This window comes from Rhinolophus hipposideros (assembly GCF_964194185.1).
Source record: "Rhinolophus hipposideros genome assembly, chromosome: 18".
Lineage (NCBI taxonomy): Eukaryota > Metazoa > Chordata > Mammalia > Chiroptera > Rhinolophidae > Rhinolophus > Rhinolophus hipposideros.
In genome coordinates this window covers 40311632-40336377 of record NC_138064.1, presented here as the reverse complement: position 1 = coordinate 40336377, position 24746 = coordinate 40311632, and the positions used below count along the sequence as shown (strand labels likewise).

General features: G+C 34.0%; 1 protein-coding gene across 1 annotated transcript in view; it reads right to left on the bottom strand.

Annotated features, from left to right (window-relative positions):
• Positions 1 to 24340, bottom strand: part of SEMA3A (semaphorin 3A) — a 225618-nt gene extending 201278 nt beyond the window's left edge. The window contains exon 1 of the mRNA XM_081079478.1: positions 23679 to 24340. Within this exon, the coding sequence (XP_080935604.1) occupies positions 23679 to 23790 (112 nt within the window). The 5' untranslated portion in view covers positions 23791 to 24340. The remainder of the gene's footprint in view (positions 1 to 23678) is intronic.
• Positions 24341 to 24746: the final 406 nt, after the last annotated feature.

Below are 24746 nucleotides of genomic sequence, written 5' to 3'. Positions count from 1 at the left end.
TTCTATGCATGATACCTGTTAGGTTCACTTTTTATAAAGTACATTAAAAAAATACCCTCATTTAGTTGTTATTATTTTACAATTCAATATCTTTTACAAAAGTTTAAGTAAGTTAGTAAGCTGGAGTTATTTCCTATCTCACTAAATGAGAGATGTAAAAGAAAACAGTGTTAACCAATATATTTTGAAGTAAAGTTTCCTCTTCCCCAATCACACCTCGTAGCTTCTATTTGCTCTTTTTGATTCCACACTTGTGATCTGATTCACTCCAATCCCTTTAGTTTCTTGATAAACTTCTGGATAGATCATTATACTAAACAACTCTATTGTTAGCTCTAGCTATCAGAACATGTAGTCATCTTGCTCTCTCAACGCTCTCTGGTTTTACAGATATTGGCCTAGTCACTGCTTATCAATCTTTTCAGGAGACAGAGAGAATAATAGAAAGTCAAACATAATAATTAGTATCTGCATCACCAAATGCAGCCACACTGATTGAAATGATTTATTCAACTCAATGGCTAGTACAATAGAAAGAAGACAATCAGGCAAAAATCCCCCCCCCAAAAAAATACAGTTTATGTATTTATGCAATTGCTTACACCACTATGTCAACTTTTGACTTATCTTACTTGTACCCTTCCTTCAATCCTCAGCTCTTATCTCACTTCTTTGTGAAGAGTGTCTCTTTTCTTTTTCCATTACACTTATCTATTCTGCCACTTTATCAGTGGACATGACACCTCATGTTGTGAGGTGTTTCTGTACCTTCTATTTATGTCTAGTACTTACTAAACATTCATCATGCTATCCACTTTGCTTAGCGTGTATCATCCATGATACATTTTAAAACGACGTGTTCTAAGCTTCATGTAATCTACCATCAAAAAGGGTAGATCTTTTGTTATGCCATCACACAAATAAAGTTTGAGTTTTAGTGAGGTATATTTTCTAAAGTCTCACAGACAATAAGTGTCAGGTTTAAGCTCAAACCAGATTGTGGTTCTGGGCTGGTACCAGATACATGCAATATACTCGAATACATGAATTAAACATAATGATGACAATTTTTATAAATTATTTAATCATTTCCATTGGAAACTAAAGGGTGAAAGATGGGATAGACCCTTAGTGGTCACCTCATTTGTGGCATGAATTCTGTGCTCAGAAAAGTCAAGTTAACAACTCATGGCTATTCAATTAGTACCTGAACTAATTGTGTATGATTTACTTAAAGATGTCTAGCAAACTAAAATACTAAATATTTCATGGCATTCCATTGACACTTTTTCTCCTGCTTTTTTATTAATTTATTCCCATCACCTAGAATGTTCTGCATTCTTTCTCTCCCCTCCATGCCTGCCTAAAGGTTCTTTGATGCCCCCCTCTAATACTTCTTCTCACACAAGGACTTTCCTGATCCCTTGACTCTCTGTGATATCTTAACTTTCTGAATTCTCCAAGTTCTTTGTTTAGATATATTACTATTTGCACATTTGCCCTACAATGTGTGTACTGACATAGCTGAATACTTTATCCACTGACTGTGAGCACCTTGGGGGCAGAATGCATGTCATCTTTATAAATACATATCCCATAACTTATACTGTGCTCCACTGCCACACTATATTAGTAGTTATTAGAGGAATGATCAAAGATTATGAAGAATCATTTATCACTGACATAATCAGATTTTCTAATTACCTTCCGTTGCCTCAGCATCTGCAACTCTTTTTCATTTAAGATTAAATTAATTTTGTTGTTTTTTACATAAGCTGTACGTATTAATGCCGCATGTCTCCAGACTGCACTTATACAAGAAAGGCCTTCCCTGTTCTTTCATGCAAAATTGCCTTACCCTTTTAGATCCAGTTTAATTTTCACTCCTTGTAAAACATACTTTCCTCGTACTCAATAGTACAGCCAAGCATAATTAACAAAACATTTTTTTTTCTGCTCTAGATGGCAAAGTGGGTAAACACTGTGCTTACCTCCTTTCATGACCACATCAAAATTATGATGAAACTACAGAACAAACATCATTGAGAATAACTTGAAGTCTAGATTAACCAAAGCTCTACAACTATGGACATACAGAGAAGTCACATAGAAAATGGTAGGAGAGGCCGAGATGCTCTGAGCTCCTGTGCTGGGGAAGCAGCTTGAAAGGTGCCAGGGACATACCAGGAGGAAATGAGTTGTCTGGCATCAGGGTGAGGGCTAGAAGAGCAGCTTTCTCCTGGATGGAGGAGCTGTCGAAAGCCTTTGTTGAGCCCTTTCCCCTCCCAGTAGGTAGGCAGACACCATATCTAAGTCTCTATCTACCTAGGTAACACCTTTCATTTGTTCTGCCCTCTTGATTCCCTGAGACCCTGCCCCACCCAACTTGCAGAACCACCAAAGCTGCTTCTAGTGGCTTTTCCATACAAACAGCCTGTCTTGGCTCATGCTGGGAAATTTCCTAAAATCTCTCAAAGGTTCACAAACCCCAAACAAGCAGCATCTGGCTTTAGCATAGCCCATACTTTGCTTTAGCATAGCCCATACTAGCCTGGCACTAGTGATAGCTAGACTCAGTTCCCAGCTTAATCTCTGGAGAGACCTCCAAGACTAATGCAGGTGGTGGCAATCTGAGGAATGCTTTCTGGCTCATGCCAAGTGGCCTCAGGTAGGGCACAGGCTATGGCTGAACTTGGCCTGCAGCAGGTCCCCTGCCAGAAGGCCCCGAGGCTGGCATACTTGGTGGCCAGCTTCCGATCCAGCCAGGGCATCATCTGACCACTTCCAAGGGTGACACAAAGTAAAGAGCACGCACCAGAGCCCTGACAAAGCAAATTCTGCCCTGTAGGGTCAGTCCCGGCACAACAGCTCCTCCACTGTCTTCATGGCCACTTCTCATGACCAATCAGCCTGAGGGTCAATCCCTCCTGTTGACATGCAAACAACCACTATGACTCAATTACAATAGGAGGACAAACTCAACCCACACAAGGGACTCACATGGAGCACCCAGCTCAGTTGACCAGGGAGGCTCTGCTGGGCCAAACAGGACACCTACCACATAAGGCCACTCTACTAAGTCTAGGAAGCATAACAGCCCTACCTAATACATAGAAACAAGCACAGGGCTGTAGCCAAAATGGGGAGACAAAGAAACATGTCAAAAATAAAAGAACAGAACAAAGCTCCAGAAAAAATAACTAAATGAAATAGAGACTAGTATCTATCAGCGGGAGAGTTCGAAAACTGGTTGTAAGGATGCTCAGTGATCTGAAGGAGAATGTCAACAAATAGACAGAAAACATAAAAATGGAGATTGAAAGCATAAAATAAATATCAGAAATAAAGAATACAATAACTCAAGTGAAGAATGCATTACAGGGAATAAACAGTAGATTAGATGAAGCAGATGATCGAATTAGCAATTTACAAAATAAAAGCAAACAGAAAAGTAAAAAGAAAAAAAAAGTGAAGATAGTTTAAGGAGCCTGTGGGACAACATCAAATCATAGGGGTATCAGAAGGAGAAGAGAGAGAGCAAGGAATTGAAAACCTATTTGAAGAAATAATGACAGAAAATTTTCCTAAACTGGTAAAGGAAACAGATATTCAAGCCTAGGAAGTGCAGAGAGTCCCAAAGGCGATGAACCCAGAGAAGCCCACACTGAGACACATTATAATTAAAATGCCAAAGATTAAAGACAAAAAGAATCTTAAAAGCAGCAAGAGAAAAGCAGTTAGTTGCCTACAAGAGAGCTCCTATAACTGTCTCAACATAAACTTTGAAGGCCAAAAGAGATTGTCAAGAAATATTCAAGCTGATGAAAAGCAAAGACCTTCCACCAAGATTACTCTACAAAGAAAGGCTATCATTTGGAATTGAAGAACAGGTAAAGAGCTTCTCAGATAAGAAAATGCTAAAGGAGTTCATCACCATCAAACCAGTATTACAAGCAATCTTAGAGGGACTTTTTTAAGATGAAAAAAATAAAATAAAAATATGAATAAAATGTCAATTAACTACATTTCCATCAATAATTACTTTAAATGAAAATGGATTAAATGCTCAAAAGATAGGGTGGCTGAATGGATAAGAAAACAAGACCCTTACATAAATTTCCTATAAGAGACTTACTTCAGATTGAAAGACACACAAGGAATGAAAGTAAAGGGATGGGATAAAAGATATTTCATTAAAATGGAAAAAAAATCAGCAGTAGCAATACTTATACCAGACAAAATAGACTTTCAAAAAGACTGTAACAAGAGACAAAGAAAGACACAGTAATCCCACTTCTAGGTATTTATCTGAGGAAACCCCAAAATGCTGCTTCGAGGTGACGTGCACATCCATATGTTCATTGCAGCATTGTTTACAATGATGAAGATGTGGAGGCAGCCTGGGTGTTCCGTCAGTGGATGAATGGATAAAGAGGAGGTGTACATAGATACAATGGAATATTGCACGCCTATGGAAGGGAATAGATTCTTTCCATCTTCAGTGGCATGGATCGACCTGGAGGGTATTTTGCTGAGTGGAGTAGCCACTCAGAGAAAATCTGATGCAATGTGATTTTGCTTATATGTGGAACCTAAAGGACAAAGCAAACAAACAGACAAAACAGAAACAAACTCAAAGATACAGAATCCATTTTGATGGTTTCCAAATGGGAGGAGGGATGGGGATGGATAAAAGGGGAAGGGATTAAGAAGTACATAGTGGTTGTTACACGGTAGAATATAGCACAAGGAATACAGCCAATAATCTTGTAATAACTATGTATGGTGTCAGATGGGTACCAGATTTAAAGGGATGATAGATGGGAGGAGAATTGGAGGCAAGGGTGGAGGAGGTGAAGGGATTGAGAAGTACAAATTGGTTGTTGCCGAATAGACATGTGGATGTGGGCTGGAGTGTGAAGAATATAGTCAATAATATGCTGGTGACTATGTGTGCTGCCAGGTGGATGTTAGACTAGGGAGATTATTTCTTTTAACTTATATGAATACCTGACTTCTGTGCTGTACACCTGAAAATATTACAAAATAATAATGATAATGTCAACTGTAAGTTATTTTCTTTTTTAAAGACATGAAAATCATGAAGATGTTCAAATTTCCAGGTTAAAACAAATAATTCATAAGGATGTAATGTACAGCATAAGAAATATGGTCAATAATATTTTGATAGCATGGTATGGTGTCATACGGTTGTTGGAATTATGGTGGTGATCACTTCTTTAGGTCAATAAATGTTGAATAACTATTATATACACCTGAAACTAATATAGTATTGTAGGTTATCTATATTTTAATAAAATCTTTAAACACACACACACACACACAATAACTTAAATGGTATATTTAAAAGACAATTTGAACTTAAAAAATTGTCACTTCTAAATTTCATAGCATTGTTTATATCTACGTGATGAAATGATTTGCCTTATCATTGGGCTGTATACTTTCTCTAACTATGTTGTGAAGTTCTTGAGAAAAGGGATTAATCCTATGTGTTTTTCAATACCTACTAATCATTATAATGATTGGTGTATAGTTATACTTAGTGAATTTTTGTCCATTTGAAATAAATTTCAAAGTTCCAAAATAACATTCCTGAATGAGAAAGAGAATAATATTTAAAGTAGCAGGAGCATAATAATGTGGAAATATACACCGAGAGTAATCAGAGTTACAGGAGAATCATAGACCAAACTGTAACAACCACAACACCACACACATACACACACACACACACACACACAACACACACACACACACACACACACGCATGCATCTGAGTGGCAGGATTTGTCTCTTTTCCAGCACTTTTGATTTCCAGCATTCATAGCTCTCTGCTTAGCTCCTCTATTTCCAGTCATTCTCTATGCTCACATTCCTATACTATTACTCTACGAAATAAACTCCAAATGGCAATTGGCATTTGTCTGGTAGGGAATTAATTTTAGTTTTGAAGACTTCCTTTTTTTTTTTTCTTCTTCTTTTTTTTTTGTTTTTTTGTTTTTTTTGTTTTTTTGCGCCATGATATACATGATATGATCTCGGTTTACTCTAGAGTCAGATACTTTCACACAAGGACTGTGTCTTTTATCCCTGTGCTAGTTCCTGGACCCAGAATATGACTATTGAATGAAGCATGGCATGTTGAGCCAATGTTTTGAGACTATTTCTTTCTTTTAAACATTGGTCAGTTTTATTTAGATACTTAGTATGATGATTCACTTGTTGATTCTCTCAAATGCATACTCGTAGGTTAGAATGAATGGAGTTTTGTTTATTTTTATTATGAGCAAATTGGAAGTACAAAAGACCTAATTTCAGTCTAAGAAAATACGACCTTGTGCTTTTTTTTTCCATTGAAAAGATAATGCTTATGTACAAAGTCTGACAATTAAGTTCGCGAACTTGTTGCAACAATGTTTCTAATATTTTTTTGCTATCAGAGGGATTATTTATTATGAATGTGTAGCAACTGGACAAACAGTTAACCAGGTTTAGTATTTGGAAGTACTGAAAAGGCTGCTTGAAAAAATTAGAGGACCTGAACTTTTCACCAACAATTCATGGCTCTTGCATCACAACAGTGCACCAGCTCACACGGCACTGTCTGTGAGGGAATTTTTAGCCAGTAAACAAATAACTATATTGGAAAACCCTCGCTACTAACCTGATCTGGCCCCCCATGATTTCTTTCTTTACCTGAAGATAAAGGAAATATTGAAAGGAAGACATTTTGATGACATTCAGGACATCAAGGGTAATACGACGACAGCTCTGATAGCCATTCCAGAAAAAAATAGTTTCAAAATTGCTTTGAAGGGTGGACTAGGTGCTGGTGTCTGTGCATAGCTTCCAAGGGGAATACTTTGAAGGTAGCCGTAGTGATATTCAGCAATGAAGTATGTAGCACTTTTTCTAGGATGAGTTCGTGAACTTACTTGCCAGGCTTCGTATTCATGTTTGATTTATTTTTCCTTGTTTTCTTTTCCTCTAGTTTGCATGCGTGTGTGTGTGTGTGTGTGTGTGTTTCTAGTAACAGTTTTTTTAATTTATGTTATTTTAATATCCATCTTTACATACAGCACATGGTAGAAATATTTTAAAGACAAAGCACCGTGATATTGAGACTAAAATTCCCAGTGTTCCAAAATTAAAGAAAAAAAAAACATTTATTTTTATTCAGTATATTTCCTTTTCAAGGAGATTTGATTGACTTGGGTTTATATGTTCCACATTTATAAAATGTTATGAAATATATATATATAGATAGATAGATAGATAGATAGATAGATAGATAGATAGATAGATAGATATATTGCAGAAAGAGTATATTATAGGCAAAAAACAAGTTGATATCATGCTAATATAAAAGGAGAGGAATAAAAAAAGGGAGAGAAATAGTTATTTTAATAAAGGACAACTGTAGTCAGTCTAAAAGTCAATCCTTAAATGCAAACTTCCAGTTATAAAATAAATAACTCATGATTATGTATAGTGTAGAAATATAGTTAACAATACTCCATTGAATATTTCCAAGTTGTTAGGAGAGTAAATTTTAAATTTTCATATAAGAAAAAATTCTATACCTATGTGTGGTGACAGATGTTAACTAGACTTACTGTGGTTATCATTTTGCAGTATATACAAATACTAAATTGTTGTATTATACATCTGAAACTAATATAATGTTGTGTGTCAGTTATACCTTAGAAAAAGATGTAAAAATTTTAAAATAAAATGTGACCCTTGGTTAAAGTAGTTTTTTAGAGATAGATTGACGAAACTATATCTGACTACAGATACTTACATTTTAACAATTTCTTAAGGTAAAACAAACATTTATCTTTGAATATCGTGTTCTAAAAATAATGTAACAGCACAAAGTAGCACTATATTTTACATTTATTGTACTTTACTAAGAAAACACTGGCAGTTTTAATAATTCATCACTGATTATTTTTATATTTTAAGTTACTATTAAAAGTCACGTTGCTCTTTGTGATGTGGTTATAATTTATAACCACAGACAGTCTACATTTTTAAGCTAAAACTATACCTCACCTTCACATATCATTTACATACAGTGATTGCTTCCACATGTCTGGCATAAGGTAAAATAGTTTATGAGCATTGTAATATGGCTAACGCCACAATGAAATAATATTCATCTTTGTCTAGAGTACCTCAAAAATTTATTCATGCTGGTGTATAAAGTGTTTTCCAAAGGAATTCTGTCTTCCAGAAAAATCCTTTAAAAGCTGACTGGTTAGTGTCACCTTTTTTTCTAACAACGTCTCGATTTCCCAGTCTGGCTTCCAAGTATCTTCTGTTAGACAAAAGCCCCTTTAAGTTACTCTCAACGTATTCTTCATTCTGTTTACTAGCTTCAGGCTGCAAGTTTATTTTCTTGAGTCACTGAATATCCTCCTTCCTGTAAATGGGTGATTTGTGATCACAGGTGGTTTACAGAATTAGTCAGAAAGGCTCAGACTTTATATCTACAAAGTTTCATTCAGACTTGGGGACATATTAAATAGGAATATTGTGTTAATTCCTATGTGAATTCAATAATCTTTTATGTCGTCATGAAGGATGGGGTGTCTTCATTGACCAAGTCATAATAAAATAATATTCAGGGTAACCATTACACCATTTGAGAGGATATGATGTCGGTACAGGAGCAAATAAAATTAGTCATTTCCTGGTTATTTTTACTGAATATCAAATGACTGACTTTGGTTCATGTTAAAAACGTGAATGGGCACTTGTAGTCTGTGAGATGCAAGCAAGCCTTTCCTAAAGAAACAGGTGCTTCCTTGCTTGGCCTGACTCAGTAACTTTTCATAGGCAGAAGGCCTAAAAACCAAGTCTGCTTTCATCCTCATCATTAGCTTAAGCATACACACTTATAGATTCCACTGAAATTACACTTGAAACTGTCAAGCAATAGGTCATCAGCAAAACATTGAACTTCACCTATGTAGGACTGAAAGGCCTAAATGTTATACTCATCTATGTTTCATCAAATTATTTACTTGTGACACTAGGTTACTACAAAGCCTCCTCATATGTTCACTGACCAGTTAATACAAACAAACTTCATGTTTTTAAACATTTACACTATTGTGCTATAGGTCTTTGAAAGAAGTATAAATATAACAATTGTGATTTTTGTATTATTATGATTATGATTATGATTACTATAATTCACAAAATGAGTAATAGCTAGAGAACACATGCATGAACACCTATCCAAATGAGCAAAACACATAAATTCAGAATCTTTGCAATTATTAATCTGCCTCAAGAAATTAATAGTTAATGAATATTTTATATGTACTAAACACTGATTGGGCACCTTAAATATGTATTGTCATTATCCTGGTAACAGTTACTATAATGTAGATATTCTCCTACATTACAGAACAGCAACCCTAGGCTGAAAAAACTAATAAGGTGTCCATAGCTTTACACATAGAAAATTCCAGAGTCAATTAATGCTTTCTTCACCTTCTTGCCTTTTTGAAATTTTTGTTTTAATAGCTAAATTAGAAAATGCCATTAATTTCTCAATAGGCCCACAGGCAAGTACTTGACACTGTAAACATAGCAAGACTTACTATTCACAAACACTAAATAATAATAATGTATAATATCAATATATTTATTTTTAATTGAATATGTGCTATCATTTTGCATAATCCAAGAATGCAAAATTTTCTTCTTTTGTAAATATAAAAAGGTGATAAATCTGGCTGTTTAGGTGGGGCATACTAGCAACATTCAGCCATTAATTCTATCTATATAGAAAACTAAGTTGTATGAAAAGGATGGTATAATATGTACAATAGGGAATCTACCTAGGAGAGTGTGGCCTATAGCATGTGTTATGTGTGCAGATTAACGTTATAGGCTGAGATCAGTACTAAAAAAACCTATAGAATCTATGGGTTTATAGAATCTATAGAATCTATAGCTATAGAATCACTAATTTCACTTCCTTATATGGCAACTGCTTAAAATGGACTAAACATATTCTTTCAAAATTAGTGTGCTGATGTTTATGTAGGTGTAAACAGAAGTACCGTCATAGAGTAGACATTTTCTCCAACATGACAAACATCAAAGCCAATCAGATAAGTACGAATCTTGTTTCTGATGAAACAAAATTGGACAGACACTGACTGCCTTGCCTAGTGATTTTATCCATGTGAGAAAAAAACTTTTCTTAGTCACCTGGTCTCATTTTGTTGTTTTGCTAGAGATCTTTTTCAAGAAGTTGTCTGCATTAGGAGGTTGATTGATGAGTAGAGGATGACTGCTCTGTTAGAGTGTGCAAAGGTAACCTTAATTCTGTTCTGAATAGATGCGCTGGGAAGTAAGAGAAGGCTGGGACTCTATTGAGCATGAGGAACACACAGTGAAAATAAGAACCTCCATGGCTGTGGGCCAATGTGGGAGAGCCAAACAGGCAAGTGGAGTCAGGATTAGTTACTCTGTCTGAGCACAGCTTCCTATTTTCTGTAGTTAGAATCAAGAGCAAAGGGGCAAATCCTGGCACAACAGCTCAAGGGGGGGAAAGTCCATCAAAAGAATGATGAACCCACATAATATAGTGAGCTGGGGAAAAAAATCACATCATCTTTGTCATCTTGCTTTGCTCAAATAGTGACATGGTGATAGAGTAAAATTTGTGTACAGCCCCTTTCAGAAGTTCAAGATGTATGTGTATGCTTTGCCATCAACTTAAGAAAATTTGAAGGAAGTACTATGTAACAGAATATTTTTAGTTACAGAGCTAAATGACACTTGATTGTTGGGTTTTAACATTTTACATGAAAGCATAAATATCGGCTGTTTTTCTGAAATATGATTTGCATTTTTCTGGACATGTGAAAATATATTGCTCTATTTGGTAAGGATAAGCTAGATGTCCACATATGACGTCTTTGTACTCCCAGAGATCAGGTCAGTATGTGAGGCCCAATCTGAACTGTAGCCATTTGCTTCAGAATATTATTCAGCATCTCAGATGATGACTCAGTAACTTAGAAATGAGGGCCAACTCCCAGGTTTCTGGATTCCTAAAGCATTGCTTTGCACATATCACTCATTTATAAACATTAAAAAGTTTCATTATCTATTGTTTAAAGCTAAGTTTGAATCCTGTAAAATCTGTTTGAAAATTCTCTACCATTTATCCATATCTAATCTGTTTCTGCAGCCTTAAATGATTTTTCTTCCAATCAAAATTTCATTACTCTATTTTACAAACCTTAAATTAAATTGGATATGGATGTTCTCAACTCGGCTCCTTAGCCCTCTCACCTGGAATAATCTCACCTGCCACCTCCTCACTTACTCTTTCAACCACTTCATTCAAGGAGTATTTAATGAGACCCTATCACGCACAAGACTCTGTACTTGACTGAGGATACAAGATGAATAAAAACAGATGTGATGTTATAAATTTGACAGTCTTTGTCTTCTCTCCTTCCACATGGTTAAGTTCTTCAGGACAGTTGCCATATTATGTTTTATACCTCTCTGCCTCTTAAAAGGCCTTGCAAAAGAGATACTCAAGGCAATGTTTATTGGAGAGGATAGCATAAGTAAACAACTGAGAGGGTGGGAGGATATGTACCCAGGAAGGAAAGTTTACAGGTGTGATGAGAAGGAATGGCTGTTTTGGGGCATTGTTGGCACTGTAAGGTGAAAAAAGTTTCACTTTCAAGTTACTATCAATTTTTGTAGCACACTCCTAATTTAATTTTGTAGAAATTAAAAACCTTATTGTTCTCAAATTCTTTATATCCTTCCGACACACAATCATTTACTAAACCTGATTTTTGTAATATGTTCATCATCACCAGCCTTTCTCATTTCCATTATTGTGTTCCTTATTCAGGCATTAATTTCTTCACATCTGGACCTTCAGGTAGTTTCTGCTATGCGCTAGACTCCTTCAGATCAATCATTCTTATAAGTCAAACTAAGGGATTTGGACTTTAATCAGTAAGAATTTAAAATAAGGAAAAGACATAATTTGATTTGAATTTTTGAAAGATTTATAGCCTGTAATGACAGAAAGAAGAGAGAATAATTATAGGTGGCTGTTGCCATAGTAAGGCAACTGATGATAACAGCCTGATTTAACCTGAAAGAGAGAGTAGGACAGATGTGAGCTACAGACTCAAGAGGTAGAATCCCCAGGATATCAAGTTAGATACAAGGTAGGCCAGCGAGAGAAGAAGCAAAGATGCCACTGCCCTAGACAACTGTGACAAAATGGCAATATTCCCTGATACAGGGAGTAAGGAGGAGAAACAAGTTTGTAGAGAGAACAGTGAGTATAGTTTTGAACAAGTTGAGTTGGAGTTCCGTGTGAGAGATACAACACGTGGAAGCAACACATGCAAAAGTCCCCACCTGGCTCAGCAACTGGTCCCCAGAGTTAGTAGCATGTGGAAAAGTAATTTTCCTGGTAGGGGCATGAACAGATGGATAATACTAGCACAGTATTTCCAGTTCTGAGAGCTTTCTGCTATGCTTCCCTTCCTAGTCATTGCTTGGGCAGTCTTTCTACATCTCAAGGATCAAGGAAATTATTCTGTCCTCTAATCAACATATTTTATTGATGTAAATGTGAGGCATTTAGACTAAAATTATGGGAACCACACACTCTCTGTACTAGGAATGATGTCTAGTGTAGATCATTAGGTATGTGTAGAAGAGAGCGATTTAGTGAAATTTTAAAGTAGCAAGATTATCTAATTAAGACATTGTCCTTTTGTTTGCTCTTCCATAAATTAATCTGCTAAAAATGAAAAAAAGTTCTTAATCTCTTCCCAAGAGAGACATAAGAGCTTTTAATTTTTGAGGCCTAGACACTGTTTTCATATAACCAGGGGAGCATAAACAGGATTTTCTTTTTGAAAGGAGAGTTTTAAATGAGATTTATTTGGATAGGACAAGAATGGGTTGAAGACTTTGTATTTTCAGAAAAAAGGTGGGGGGTGGAGGTAGGGGTTAGGGGAGAGGGTGGAAAGAGTCAGCTATAAAAAAAAAAGAAAAGATTCTGTATTTCAAATATGGAAAGATGGAAGGCTATTATTTTGGGGCACATTATATGTCCTGCTCACACCCTGCACTCTGGAGGTGGAAAGATTTGAGAATGGAAACATCGTGTGCTTTTCTGTGGAGGGAATAAGACTGAGCACTAAGGCCTGGAGATAAGATGCTAAGAAGTTCAATGGTAGGGTCGCTGAAATGGGCATTTTGGCAAATTCCCAGAGTAGCAGTGCCTAAGAGAGAACAGAGAATTCTGCTAGATAGCAGCATCATACAGTAGAAGATGCTCAGGGAAGGTCAACTATTAAAGACAGAAGATAACAGACAATCCTTAACTGCTCGAGATTTGACATCAAGGAAAGGAAAACCCTCTCCCCATAACCTGTCATCTCAGTTCTGTGCTCTGGTGATTGGTGTTCCACATTCCATAATTCCCAATCAAACATAATGTGATGTAGAAAAATAATGACTTGAATATAACCCTTCTTGTATTTGTTATGTACACATATATGTACTACATATACACACAGTGATTTACGTAGTTCTTCATTTGGTATATGTAATTCTACAAGTAAGGTACATAAAAATTCTGCAAGTGACTTTTTGCAATTTGAGTTGAAAAATACCACAAACCTATGATTTTTTCTAATATATTATGAAACGTTCCAAGATTTTAATAGCCTGTTTTGTCCTGATATTATCTTTTTCGTTAGTAAGCCAGAGAAACATCTTAAATGATAACAAAGTTCTAAGGGAATTAAAATGTATGGAATATGTGATTGTGCATTTAAAGATATGTGGTATATAACAGTAGTGCACAGTTAGGGGGATATTTTAATACCTGATACTCATCATGTAGATGGCATAGGTCTTCATATTAAAAACAAACATGATTTATGAAATAGCAATTGCTCTTTCCACACCTTGATGGTGAGCTGGTTAAAGAAATAACAAAATAAAGCTGAAAAAATAGAAATTAGCTAGGTAAATGAAAAGAAAAGCCAGTATATTTTATAATCTCAAGGAAATATAGTCACAGTGTTTTCCACACTGGTAACCAAATTCAACTTCTGTTTGTTTTTTCCATTGGTTGAAAAGAAGCCTGTCCAATATGTTTTATAGACAAAACCCAAAGGGGAGATGGATAAGCCCAAATGACTACTGTGACCACTGTGGAAAAATCATAACAAGTATATATCACTTGTCCCTCTTGATCTCATTTTAGTCAAATCAAGACAACTGCGTATTAATTCTATCATGTTCCTAGCCTGATACGCTGCAATTTTAAGTTTCCCTTGTTAAAGGATACATTTGTTTCCATGTTGCATTTGAATGCAGAAAAAAGTTTATATCTATTTTCCCGTTTCCCCGAAAATAAGACCTAGCCTGACAATCAGCTATAATGCGTTTTTTGGAGCAAAAATATGACTTATATTAATTTTTGCTCCAAAAAACGCATTACAGCTGATTGTCCGGCTAGGTCTTAATTTCGGAGAAACACAGTATTTTATAAACTATATAAAATATACTTTTTTTAAACTATATAAAAACACATCACAAAGAAATATTTTTTGATAATTTAATTACCACCCTACTCTAATTCTACCTTGTCACAGTCTTGTCTCTCAAGGCACACCTTTCTTGTACCTTCTTTTAAAAATCCCCCAGACATCTTTAGGTAGATATGATAACGTCTTCCTCAGAAATACTACTATATTCACTTTGTTTATCCAAGGATCTACTTATTCATGAAGAAATCCCTCACGTGCCTTTTGTAGAATTATGTGTGTGAGTGTTACACATAGAATACAAGTAAGAAATTTATATTAATTATAATGCCTGAATTTGCAAATGATTGAAATTTATATAGCTGGTGAAAACCTAGGTTTATTTAAACTAATTTGAAAAATATGATCACAACAGGGCGGAGTTTATTCTCTTGAAAGTTTAAATTTGAAGATAAAAATTAAAATTTCTAACACATATTATAAAGATTCAAAAGTACTTGGATAGTTTGAAGTTGACCTCAGGTATAAACAATTTTGTTTTGGCTTTCCCCAAATATATTCCTTAAGAGTTGGAGCTAGGCCTTAATTAATTTTTAATACCTCTAATAGCTATGATTTGTACATAAGGGCACTCTTGGTGTTAGTCCTACTGTCCCTTTCTTTTGATACTTGTGCTTTGACACAGAGTAACATATTTCATAAGAATTCAACATCAAGCATTGCAAATTAATTCATATTCTAAACATCAATTATAGAGCTATAAAAGGACTAAGAAAATTATCCTGTTATGAACCCCAACCTCCTTAATTATATGAGATCAGGATCTTAAACAAAGAACTCAACATGTATTTTGCATATTCACACTTCAATCAAGATTCCTGTGGCTATTTCCTACCACATCTACTCCCCTGGGCAAATGGGGGCTCTAAAGCAAGGGCTGAGGGTAGGAGTAGGGGGTGCTCCCAGGCCATAGGACACAAAGGGAAAGAAGGGAATGAGTTGGAGATGAAAAGCAGGGACAATGATCAACTAACTACTGCTATCCTTAAGTGGAATCAAGGGTAAGAGGAAGCAAGGAAGGCTCTGGACTACTAAACCTTGGCAAGTTGTCAGAGAGCAAAGCCAGGAGTCTCCCTAAAGTACGGACAATGAAATACAGCCAAGTTATATTTTTAAATGCTTGTACTTTCAACTTTGTTTGATAGGACTGATTTGTTTTACACAAAAGTTCAGATACAATGAGACTGATGATGAGACATTTTATCTTTAGCTACTTACTATTTGGTAGCACTTCCTTTTCTGGCTGGGTGTACTGAGACACCATAATAAGGAAAATCAAGGTATCTGCTCAAACGAAAGAAACAATTCTCCAACCTAATTCCTAGAGTTTTCTAAGAGGTATGTATTATTATAAATTCTCCATTCCTTACTTGCAGGCAAACAAAGATGATCCAGATACTTTCTGATTCAGTCCTGGAATAGGTTTGGTTCAGAGGAGACATCATTTGTGGGGATAGCACTGCTCTCATATGCTTCATGTACTCCTAAATGTCCCCTCTGATAATCACCTGTCCTAGGAGCTAGCACTGAGTTTACTTTCTCCACAATATTATAATGTACAATTCACTTATAATGAATTGTTCATTATAAAATTGCATAATGTTGATACTCACTTATAATAGGTATATGATGCATGTAAAGAACAAGCCAAATGTAACATAAATTCATTCAACAATACGGCACTTCTGCTAGCCATGAAGAACATAATGATAAAAAATAATACCGATCTGACCTTGAGAAGCTCACAATCTGGCACAACAAATGTGATCCACATATGCAGTTTTACAGACTAAAGAAGACATTTGATGTATTCAATAGAACTAAGCTTCATTTAGATTGTAGTGAAGACTCAAACGGATGATGTTCTATTCTACCCAAAGGCATGTTTAGACTGCAGCAACAAATTAAGTTACTATAAGGTTTGGTCAACACTGTTTCCCAAGACACATCTCTCCAAGAAAAGAACCTGGAAATGTAGTTTTAATGATTCATTCAGAAGATGACATGACTCCCTAAATTTGTGGTCCCTTTAAGTTTCATGCTAAGCTTTTAGAAAATACTAAGAACAATTAATTCTTCATATTTATCAACATAATTTTATTTTTGCTTATCTTTATTCCCTAATTCAAGTATAAATTGTATACGTATTTTTTATGCTGGGTTTAACAGAGTCCAGCTTTCTTACTGTTTGGAAGTAGTGTGTGAATTCCCTATTTTTACTGATATTTATGTCTTGGCAATCAAAGGAGATTGTAACTGGAGACATTCTGATTTATTTGCGTCAGATAGAATTTATTGATTCTTCCATATTTTTAATTATAAACACATATTTTTAAAAATTTTATTAAAATAATTGGGGGATATTAGTTAATAAAATCATGTAGGTTTCAAGTGTACAATTCTATAATACATCATCTGTATATTGCATTGTATGAGACTTATAAACCAAAAGCAGTCATTTAAAAAAAATACACAAAATGTACTTTTCTAAACATTATTTTACCTTCTCAACTAGCTACTCTCCATTTATAAATGATGGCAATCACACGCCACAGGCACACTGACTCCTCATATCTGTTAAGTACATCTTATGATTAAGGTTTAAGGAAAAAATAATAATCTATATCTATCTATCTATCTACTTATCTATCTATCTGCCTCTCTCTCTCTCCATAAATATATATATGAAAAGGCCATGTTATGAGAAGAAAAGACCATGTAGGAATCAGCAAGTCAGAGTCCTGATGCCAAACATACAGTGACTATTGAACAAAAGACATTGCAAAGAATTTATAACTTCTTTGCTTTCCCCTACATGTTTAATTTTAACTGTTTAACAATGAGGGGATTTTTAGTGAAAGAAAATTTCATTCTACACCATTATGTAAATACTTAAGATCCATGAAAACTTTCCATGGAACCCAATAGATATATGTATATATATGTATACATATTCATATTCATATAAATGTATATGAAATAATTCATATACAGAGGGTGCCAAAAAATGTATACACATTTTAAGAAACAAAAGAACTGTGTTAAAATTACACAGATGATAATCACTTTGAGCACCTCTTGTAATTGCAGAGGTCAAACGTGACTTGTGTTAATCTTTTGTTATCGGTATATATTAAGTATTACAATTTTAATGCAGTTTTTTCCTTTCTTAAAATATGTGCACATTTTTGTTTTTTGGCACCCTCTGTCCTTCCAGCATTTTGATCTTTTAGTACTGCAATTTTATTCATTATTTTGTTTTCTATTTTACAGATCAATTTCACATGTAAAGCCTCATTTAAGTAAATATTTTTATTTTGTTTTTTATTCTTCTTTTTACTTAGAACCATTTACATTTTCTGGGTCAAAATGTAGCATAAAGGTATACAAAGGACACATCAAAATATTTAACAAATTTCATTTTAACAAATACTTCTGTTTTGTGCATGTCACATCCCCTGACTCTTATGCCAGTTTTTTTGAAGCTTGGCTTTCACACATTACTCTGTGTATTTATCCTAGCAGTCTGCCCATTTCCAAACTAATGAAAAAGATGTCACAAATAGCTAGTGCCACCTATTAGTGGAAGCACAGAACTGCAAATCACAGTAATGTCTTTAAAAAGCACCTTAGAAGTCATTAGGGGTAAAATCCATCCCAAGATCCATACTTGTCCTAATTTATGTTTACAGATGTTGGTCTTTCAAAAATAAGCTTTCACTACATGCACTAAACTTAGATACTGTCTTGAGTTTTTGAGATTTTACCTATGACTTTTTGCATTAATGGATCATTTATCATATTTTTTTCCAGAAAGTTTGGATAAGTGCAATGTTTTAATCAATTAATATGCAAGTATCCATGATATAATACCACAACTTTATAATAAATGAACATTGTTAGATAATAATCAATTCAAAGTTTATTTTAGTACTGGTCTCTCTGGAAGATATTTAGAAACATTCAAATATAAATACTATTTAAAACAATTTAAAATTCTCCAAAAGATGTAAAGGTGTGATGTTCTGACCTGTTGAATTGTGTATGGTAGTTTAAATGAGAAAAAAATGGGATGAGAAGGAAAACCTCACAATTTCTTATAGCTTACTTAAAGTTTATAATAACTTTATATTACTTAAAGCACACATCTCAAATACAATTATGTATTCATACTAGCATAAATAGATTATGCTCTGCAATGGACAATTTAACTTTAATATTGTTACTAGGAACATGTACAATTATATTAATTAATTCTAATTAAATTTGTTACTGAAAGATTCTTCAATTGCATTAATTCTTGAATATGAAATTTAAATATAATTGAACAAAAAAATCACAAGATATTAATTACTTACGTTGTTTGATTTCTGTGATAATTAAAAATAACAAAACAGAAATTATTATATTTATCACAGGTCTATACATCTATTTAGTTGCCTAAATATTCAGGTATTTTGTATCACTGCCAGTAGTGGAGTCTTGGGAATAATTTACATGTAGAGAAATAACATAAAAAGTTAGAATTGGAAAAACTATCTCTTCCGTGTTCAGGTTTACTGAAGTTAGTATGACTGAACATCATTATCAGAAGTTGGTAGGTTAAAGGCTTACACGGGATGGTTTGTGGTCTAAGTTATTTTCTTACTTGGTAAAATCTATACTGTATAAATTATTATTTGAAAGGCCAATCTGGTTGGCAGTTTTAAACAGAGAAGCCACAAATTGGAGACTTTCACTAGCCCTCATTTGATCTGATCAGCATTGGATCACAAGATGGGTGCTGAGAATTTGTTTTATTTTATTTTTTATTATTTTGCCAGGATACACTTGTTGAGTAGACGAAGAAAAATTTATAGTTGTCAGTGTGCTTATGTTCAAGAGTTTAGAATCAAAATATGATTTTTAAAGTTAATAGAATTTGAGAAGAAAAAGCCATGTTATGAGAAGAAAAGACCATGTAGGAATCAGCAAGTCAGAGTCCTGATGCCAAACATACAGTGACTATTGAACAAAAGACATTGCAAAGAATTTATAACTTCTTTGCTTTCCCCTACATGTTTAATTTTAACTGTTTAACAATGAGGGGATTTTTAGTGAAAGACAAATTTCATTCTACACCATTATGTAAATACTTAAGATCCATGAAAACTTTCCATGGAACCCAATAGATATATGTGTGTGTGTGTGTATATATATATATATATATATATATATATATATATATATATGTATATATATATATATATACTTATATATATATATATATATATATATATACTTTAAAATATGAAAAAAATATGAATGTCATTTTAAATCAATAACAGTTTTATTTATAAAGCATTTATTATACTTCGTAATCTGTAGATTTCCAGGATTATTTTTCTCAACTATAAAATATTAATATAAAGTTTCTGTCATTTATCTATTCACCTATATATGTGTGTATGGACATGTGAATATGTGTTTGTGCTTTAGTAGAAGTAAAGAAAATCTCTGAAAATTTAACAAGTTTAATAAATAATAAAGTAAATCACCACTTATATTAATTGAATTTTAAAGTGACCATAATGTATTGAGCAATGGAAAATAAAAAACTTCTGCAAGTTTTACTGCATAATTTTTAATTCAATAGTATCAGAAAGATGTGTGTGACAATCTCAATTTAACTGATAATTGTATTCTTAAAATAAATAAACTACTTCATTTTGGGGGAAAAAAACAAACAAACTTTACAAAGTATGAAAAGAAAGCCTTTAAAATGTCTACCATTTATTTAAATGCTATTTAGTAAATCCTCCCTCTGAAGGTAAAGTTAAAGGCATTCATTTAACCTTTGGATTTACATGATCACCATCACATTCAGACTTGCATGTGTCTTTAATTTCTCCTAAAACTGAAGCACACAATGTCCTGGAAAAGATCATTACACTGAGTGATGGAACATTTGTCATTTGTTTAAAACCCCAAACCTAATTTATTTCCTTGTGATTTCCATAACTTTTTCTGAAGTCTTCATTGTACCACACATTCCAAAGGGAAGATTACATGATATTCTGGTATTTCATGAGAAAAGTGAAATTTGACTAGTTTTGAAGGGGAAATAAACTGTTATGCATACTTTTTAAAAAGAAGTATTTCAACCTTTAGCTATATTACATATATTTAAGGAAGGCAAAAGTATCTCTGAGTGAATGTTTCTTGAGGATAATTTGTATGTGACTGCTGAGATTTACAGAGTTCTCACATTTGCTTCCCCCACAAGGATTCTAAATCAGATGGTTCAGAGGAAAAGCCAGCATACCCCATTTTTTTCTAATATTATCACTTCTCCAGATGGCCCTAAACCATCTATTCAATTCCTTTTTCCTAGAAAGTAAAGAGGTACCTTATTAGATATACTTGTATATCCACTATAAAGGTTGCCTTCTTGTTCTTCTTTTTCATTCTCATTTAACATATCAATTTTTTTTTTTCATCTCCTACCAGGCAAGATGACAAGTAAAGTAAGCACAGTGATTGCCTGAAACTTTGTCTTGGCAACCTGAGCAATGAGAGAGTTAATGGTGGATCTTTGAAAACAAGTGACCATGGGAAATTAGGGTTGGCAGGGATTTAACTCTTCATGAATCATGCTGGAATATTTTTAAGGTCAATGCAGTGGATGTTTTAACTGTGTTTGACATCTAATTAAGGAGGAAAAAGAAGCAACTAAAAAAGAATGTCTATTTTAGTTTAGAAACAAAGTATTGACAATTGGCTACCAGGCATTTGCTTTGGCAAAACAAGTGTTCATGGAGAGACAAAAAGGTAATGACAGACCAATAAAATGACAGAAGAAAAATTGCTTAGGCAATTCCTCTTTTTTTTTTCTTGCTGTGTTCCTTTCACAGTTTATTTTACCAAGTTGCCAAACTCTAGGTATATCAATAGAATTGTTATGTAGCTGTAGAGCAGTTTTTGATTTAAATAAAACAGAATTATTCTAATGGATGCCATTGCTAAAAAGAGCTTATAAAGATAGTATCAAATATATACACCTTGTTAATATGTACAGCTTACTTCATCAGACAAGTTTAAAGCATGTGTACATAACAAAGGGCTAGTCTAATTAAATACTATTTTTTTAATTTGTAGAAAGTAGCAGTGCCTCCTCTATAATGGAGAGAAATCTATTATCAAGAAATAAAATTCTTGCAAAATAAATAAACATAATTCTCTATTCTTATTTATTTTATAATTTATTAAGACTTAGATAAATATATGCACATATTATAGATTTTTAAAATGCATTACATGTTCCAAACTTGTTATTATAAAATTATAGCCTATAGCCTTTCACATTTTTAAGAAGTATAGTTGCATGTAAAACTTACTTATAACAAATATAAACTTGCATAAAGTGGACAATCATCCTAAGAATTATTTGATGACATCCTCTCAAAGAATGAAAATAGAAAGCAAAAACTGATGAAAACACAGATGCCCTAATATCATATACTATGAAAATCATTTCAATATAGTTACCTGAGATATAATAGAGATTTTATTAAATATATAATGGATTCTATATGTTTTTCTTTAATATCTTGGATGAGTGCATTTGTAACTCTGTTCATATTTAACATTTATTCCCAATTAATAATCAAGAAAATATTAAACCAAAAAATAAATATATTTTCCAATTCAGTGAATTTTATCTAACAGGTATTAAATCCAAATAAACACATTTAATAGGTGTTTAATTTTGTAATCCAAAGTGCGAAAATTACATATCTCTTTCCTATTTGTGTTCCTCATTCATAATAGAGCATTCAAAAAGCTATATTCCCTATCATGTGAAAATTAAAGAATATGTTTTCTGGCATAAGAGCAATGTACACAAGACAGAGGTCTCCACAGATAGATTCAGTAAATTTCTTTCACATTATGGGCTAACAACAGAATATAATGGAAGGATCTCTCTGCCCTACCCCCAATTCTAGAAATCTGAGAATCATAAGAAAGCAACACCTCAGGGACTAAAACTACTTTGAGTTAAAACAGTTTAATCTCCAACTCCACTTTAATACTCCCTCAGTTATATAAATATTCTCTTCTAATAAAAGTTATATATATATATATTATTTTAGAATTTCTGTTAGCATTCTTTTATACATCTATCTATAAAATCTACTTAAACAAATATAGAACAGCTCTTTTCTTTGAAATCCTCATTAAAAAACAAGCATACACATTAAACTGTAACCCAATAAAGTACTAACAACCATGTAATAAAGCTCTTTTTCTTTCTCAAATTTATACTTTTCAAAAAAAAAAAGAAGTTCATACAACTAGTTCTACAACTAGGAAGTGATATGTCTTCATTTCTCACTGAAGTACATATGGAATTAAATAACATTATATTTCAAAGGCTTTAGCTTTACACCAATTAGCCAAATACACAGTCTTTTGTACAATCATAACACGCTGTGGAAAAACTAGTCTGTTCTCTCCAGTTTATATTCTCTTGGCAAACCATGATCTACTGCTTATGTTAAGCATCTGATTGTCAGATTTGAACAAACTGAATATTCATGATGATGATTAACCATTTAGTGTCTAAAACTAAGAAAATACAGTTTATCATAACGATTATTATAGGTGAGACATGCACATCTACAAAGACCATTTTTTGCAATAGTAGCTTTAAAAATATTTTAATAGAAGTAGACTCAGAAAAAAATCACTGAACATATGATCACATATACAGATCAGCATTTATCAGGCACTCAGCTCCTCTGCAAATGTGATTAAATGTTCTTTGTTTGCATTTAAACTGTCATAGCAAACAGAAGACATGCTTTTATTAAAAAGTGTTTAAGTGGTCTCAGAAAGACACACAATCGTATAGGTTTCCCAGGTTAAACTAAAAGGTTTTATGGTTTGGGTTGGGAGGGAGTTCAAGGAATGAAAAGGGGGTGGGGGAGAATTACAAAGCTAGCCAAATCAGACAAAAATAAAGAAATAAAGATTTACCTTTGTAGGATAATTTCAGTCTTGGCACGTTGTTCTTCCCATTTTGATGGCTTGCTCTTGCTGTAAGTAATAGTCCCCAGAAAAGACAGACAATCCTAGTGAACCAGCCCATGCTGCAGACGCTGTAGGTCCTTATGCTGCTTCAGTCTTCCCTCCTGTATTGTGCGGCCAGAGAAGTTCAAACAATCTGAAAACTGGAGGTAACAGGTGATTTAGGTCAGTTTCATTCATAAAAGCAGACAATCAAGACTTCACCGTAACACTAATGCCTCTTCTTCTGTAACAGTCACTGAAGAACAGAAACTTCAAAACCCTAAAAAAAAAAAAAAAAAAAAAAAAATCGAAGCAGCCACCGGATAATGAGGCACAACTGTTGTGTGGAAGGAAAAAAAAAAAAAAAATTAACAAGGGCTACCGCAGTGGTGCTTAAGAAGCAGTTCCTTTTATCTAGGCTCTTCTGATAGCCGGTGGCAGACTCTAATCCTGCTCCCTGCTTCTTTCGGCTCCGGGGAAGCAGAATGAAAGGGAAACAGAGAGAGAGAGAGAGAGAGAGAAAGAGAGAGAGAGAGAGAGACCGTGAGCAGCGCGGACTTTTCCTGTACACATGTAGGGAGAGATGACACAAGATCCCACAGACAGGTTTTCCCAACACTCACTAGACTGGCTGACAATGGGAGAACAAGCGAGCTCAACCCACTCCCTTCCCTCCTGTCACACAACACATGCAAAAAACATCTCATAGAGATTAGAGCTGGGAGCAGAACCCTCCAGCGTGCCTGTGAAAGGCATGTAGCTATAAATTTACTTCCCAAGGCTAGCCTTGTTTTATAGCCATTTTAAGGTGCAATTTTGATTTGAAAAATCTGAATTCTGCTACCTACATAATTTACAACTCATGCTCATTATATAATTCTGCCGAACTTGTGCCTAATACACACATATACATATATAACATACATATGCATATGTATATGTGTGTATCTACATATCCTTTTGTCAATATAACTTTAACCACTGAAGGTTTTAAAGCCTTGTTAGAGATCAGTCCCTGCTCCCTACAAGCCCCCT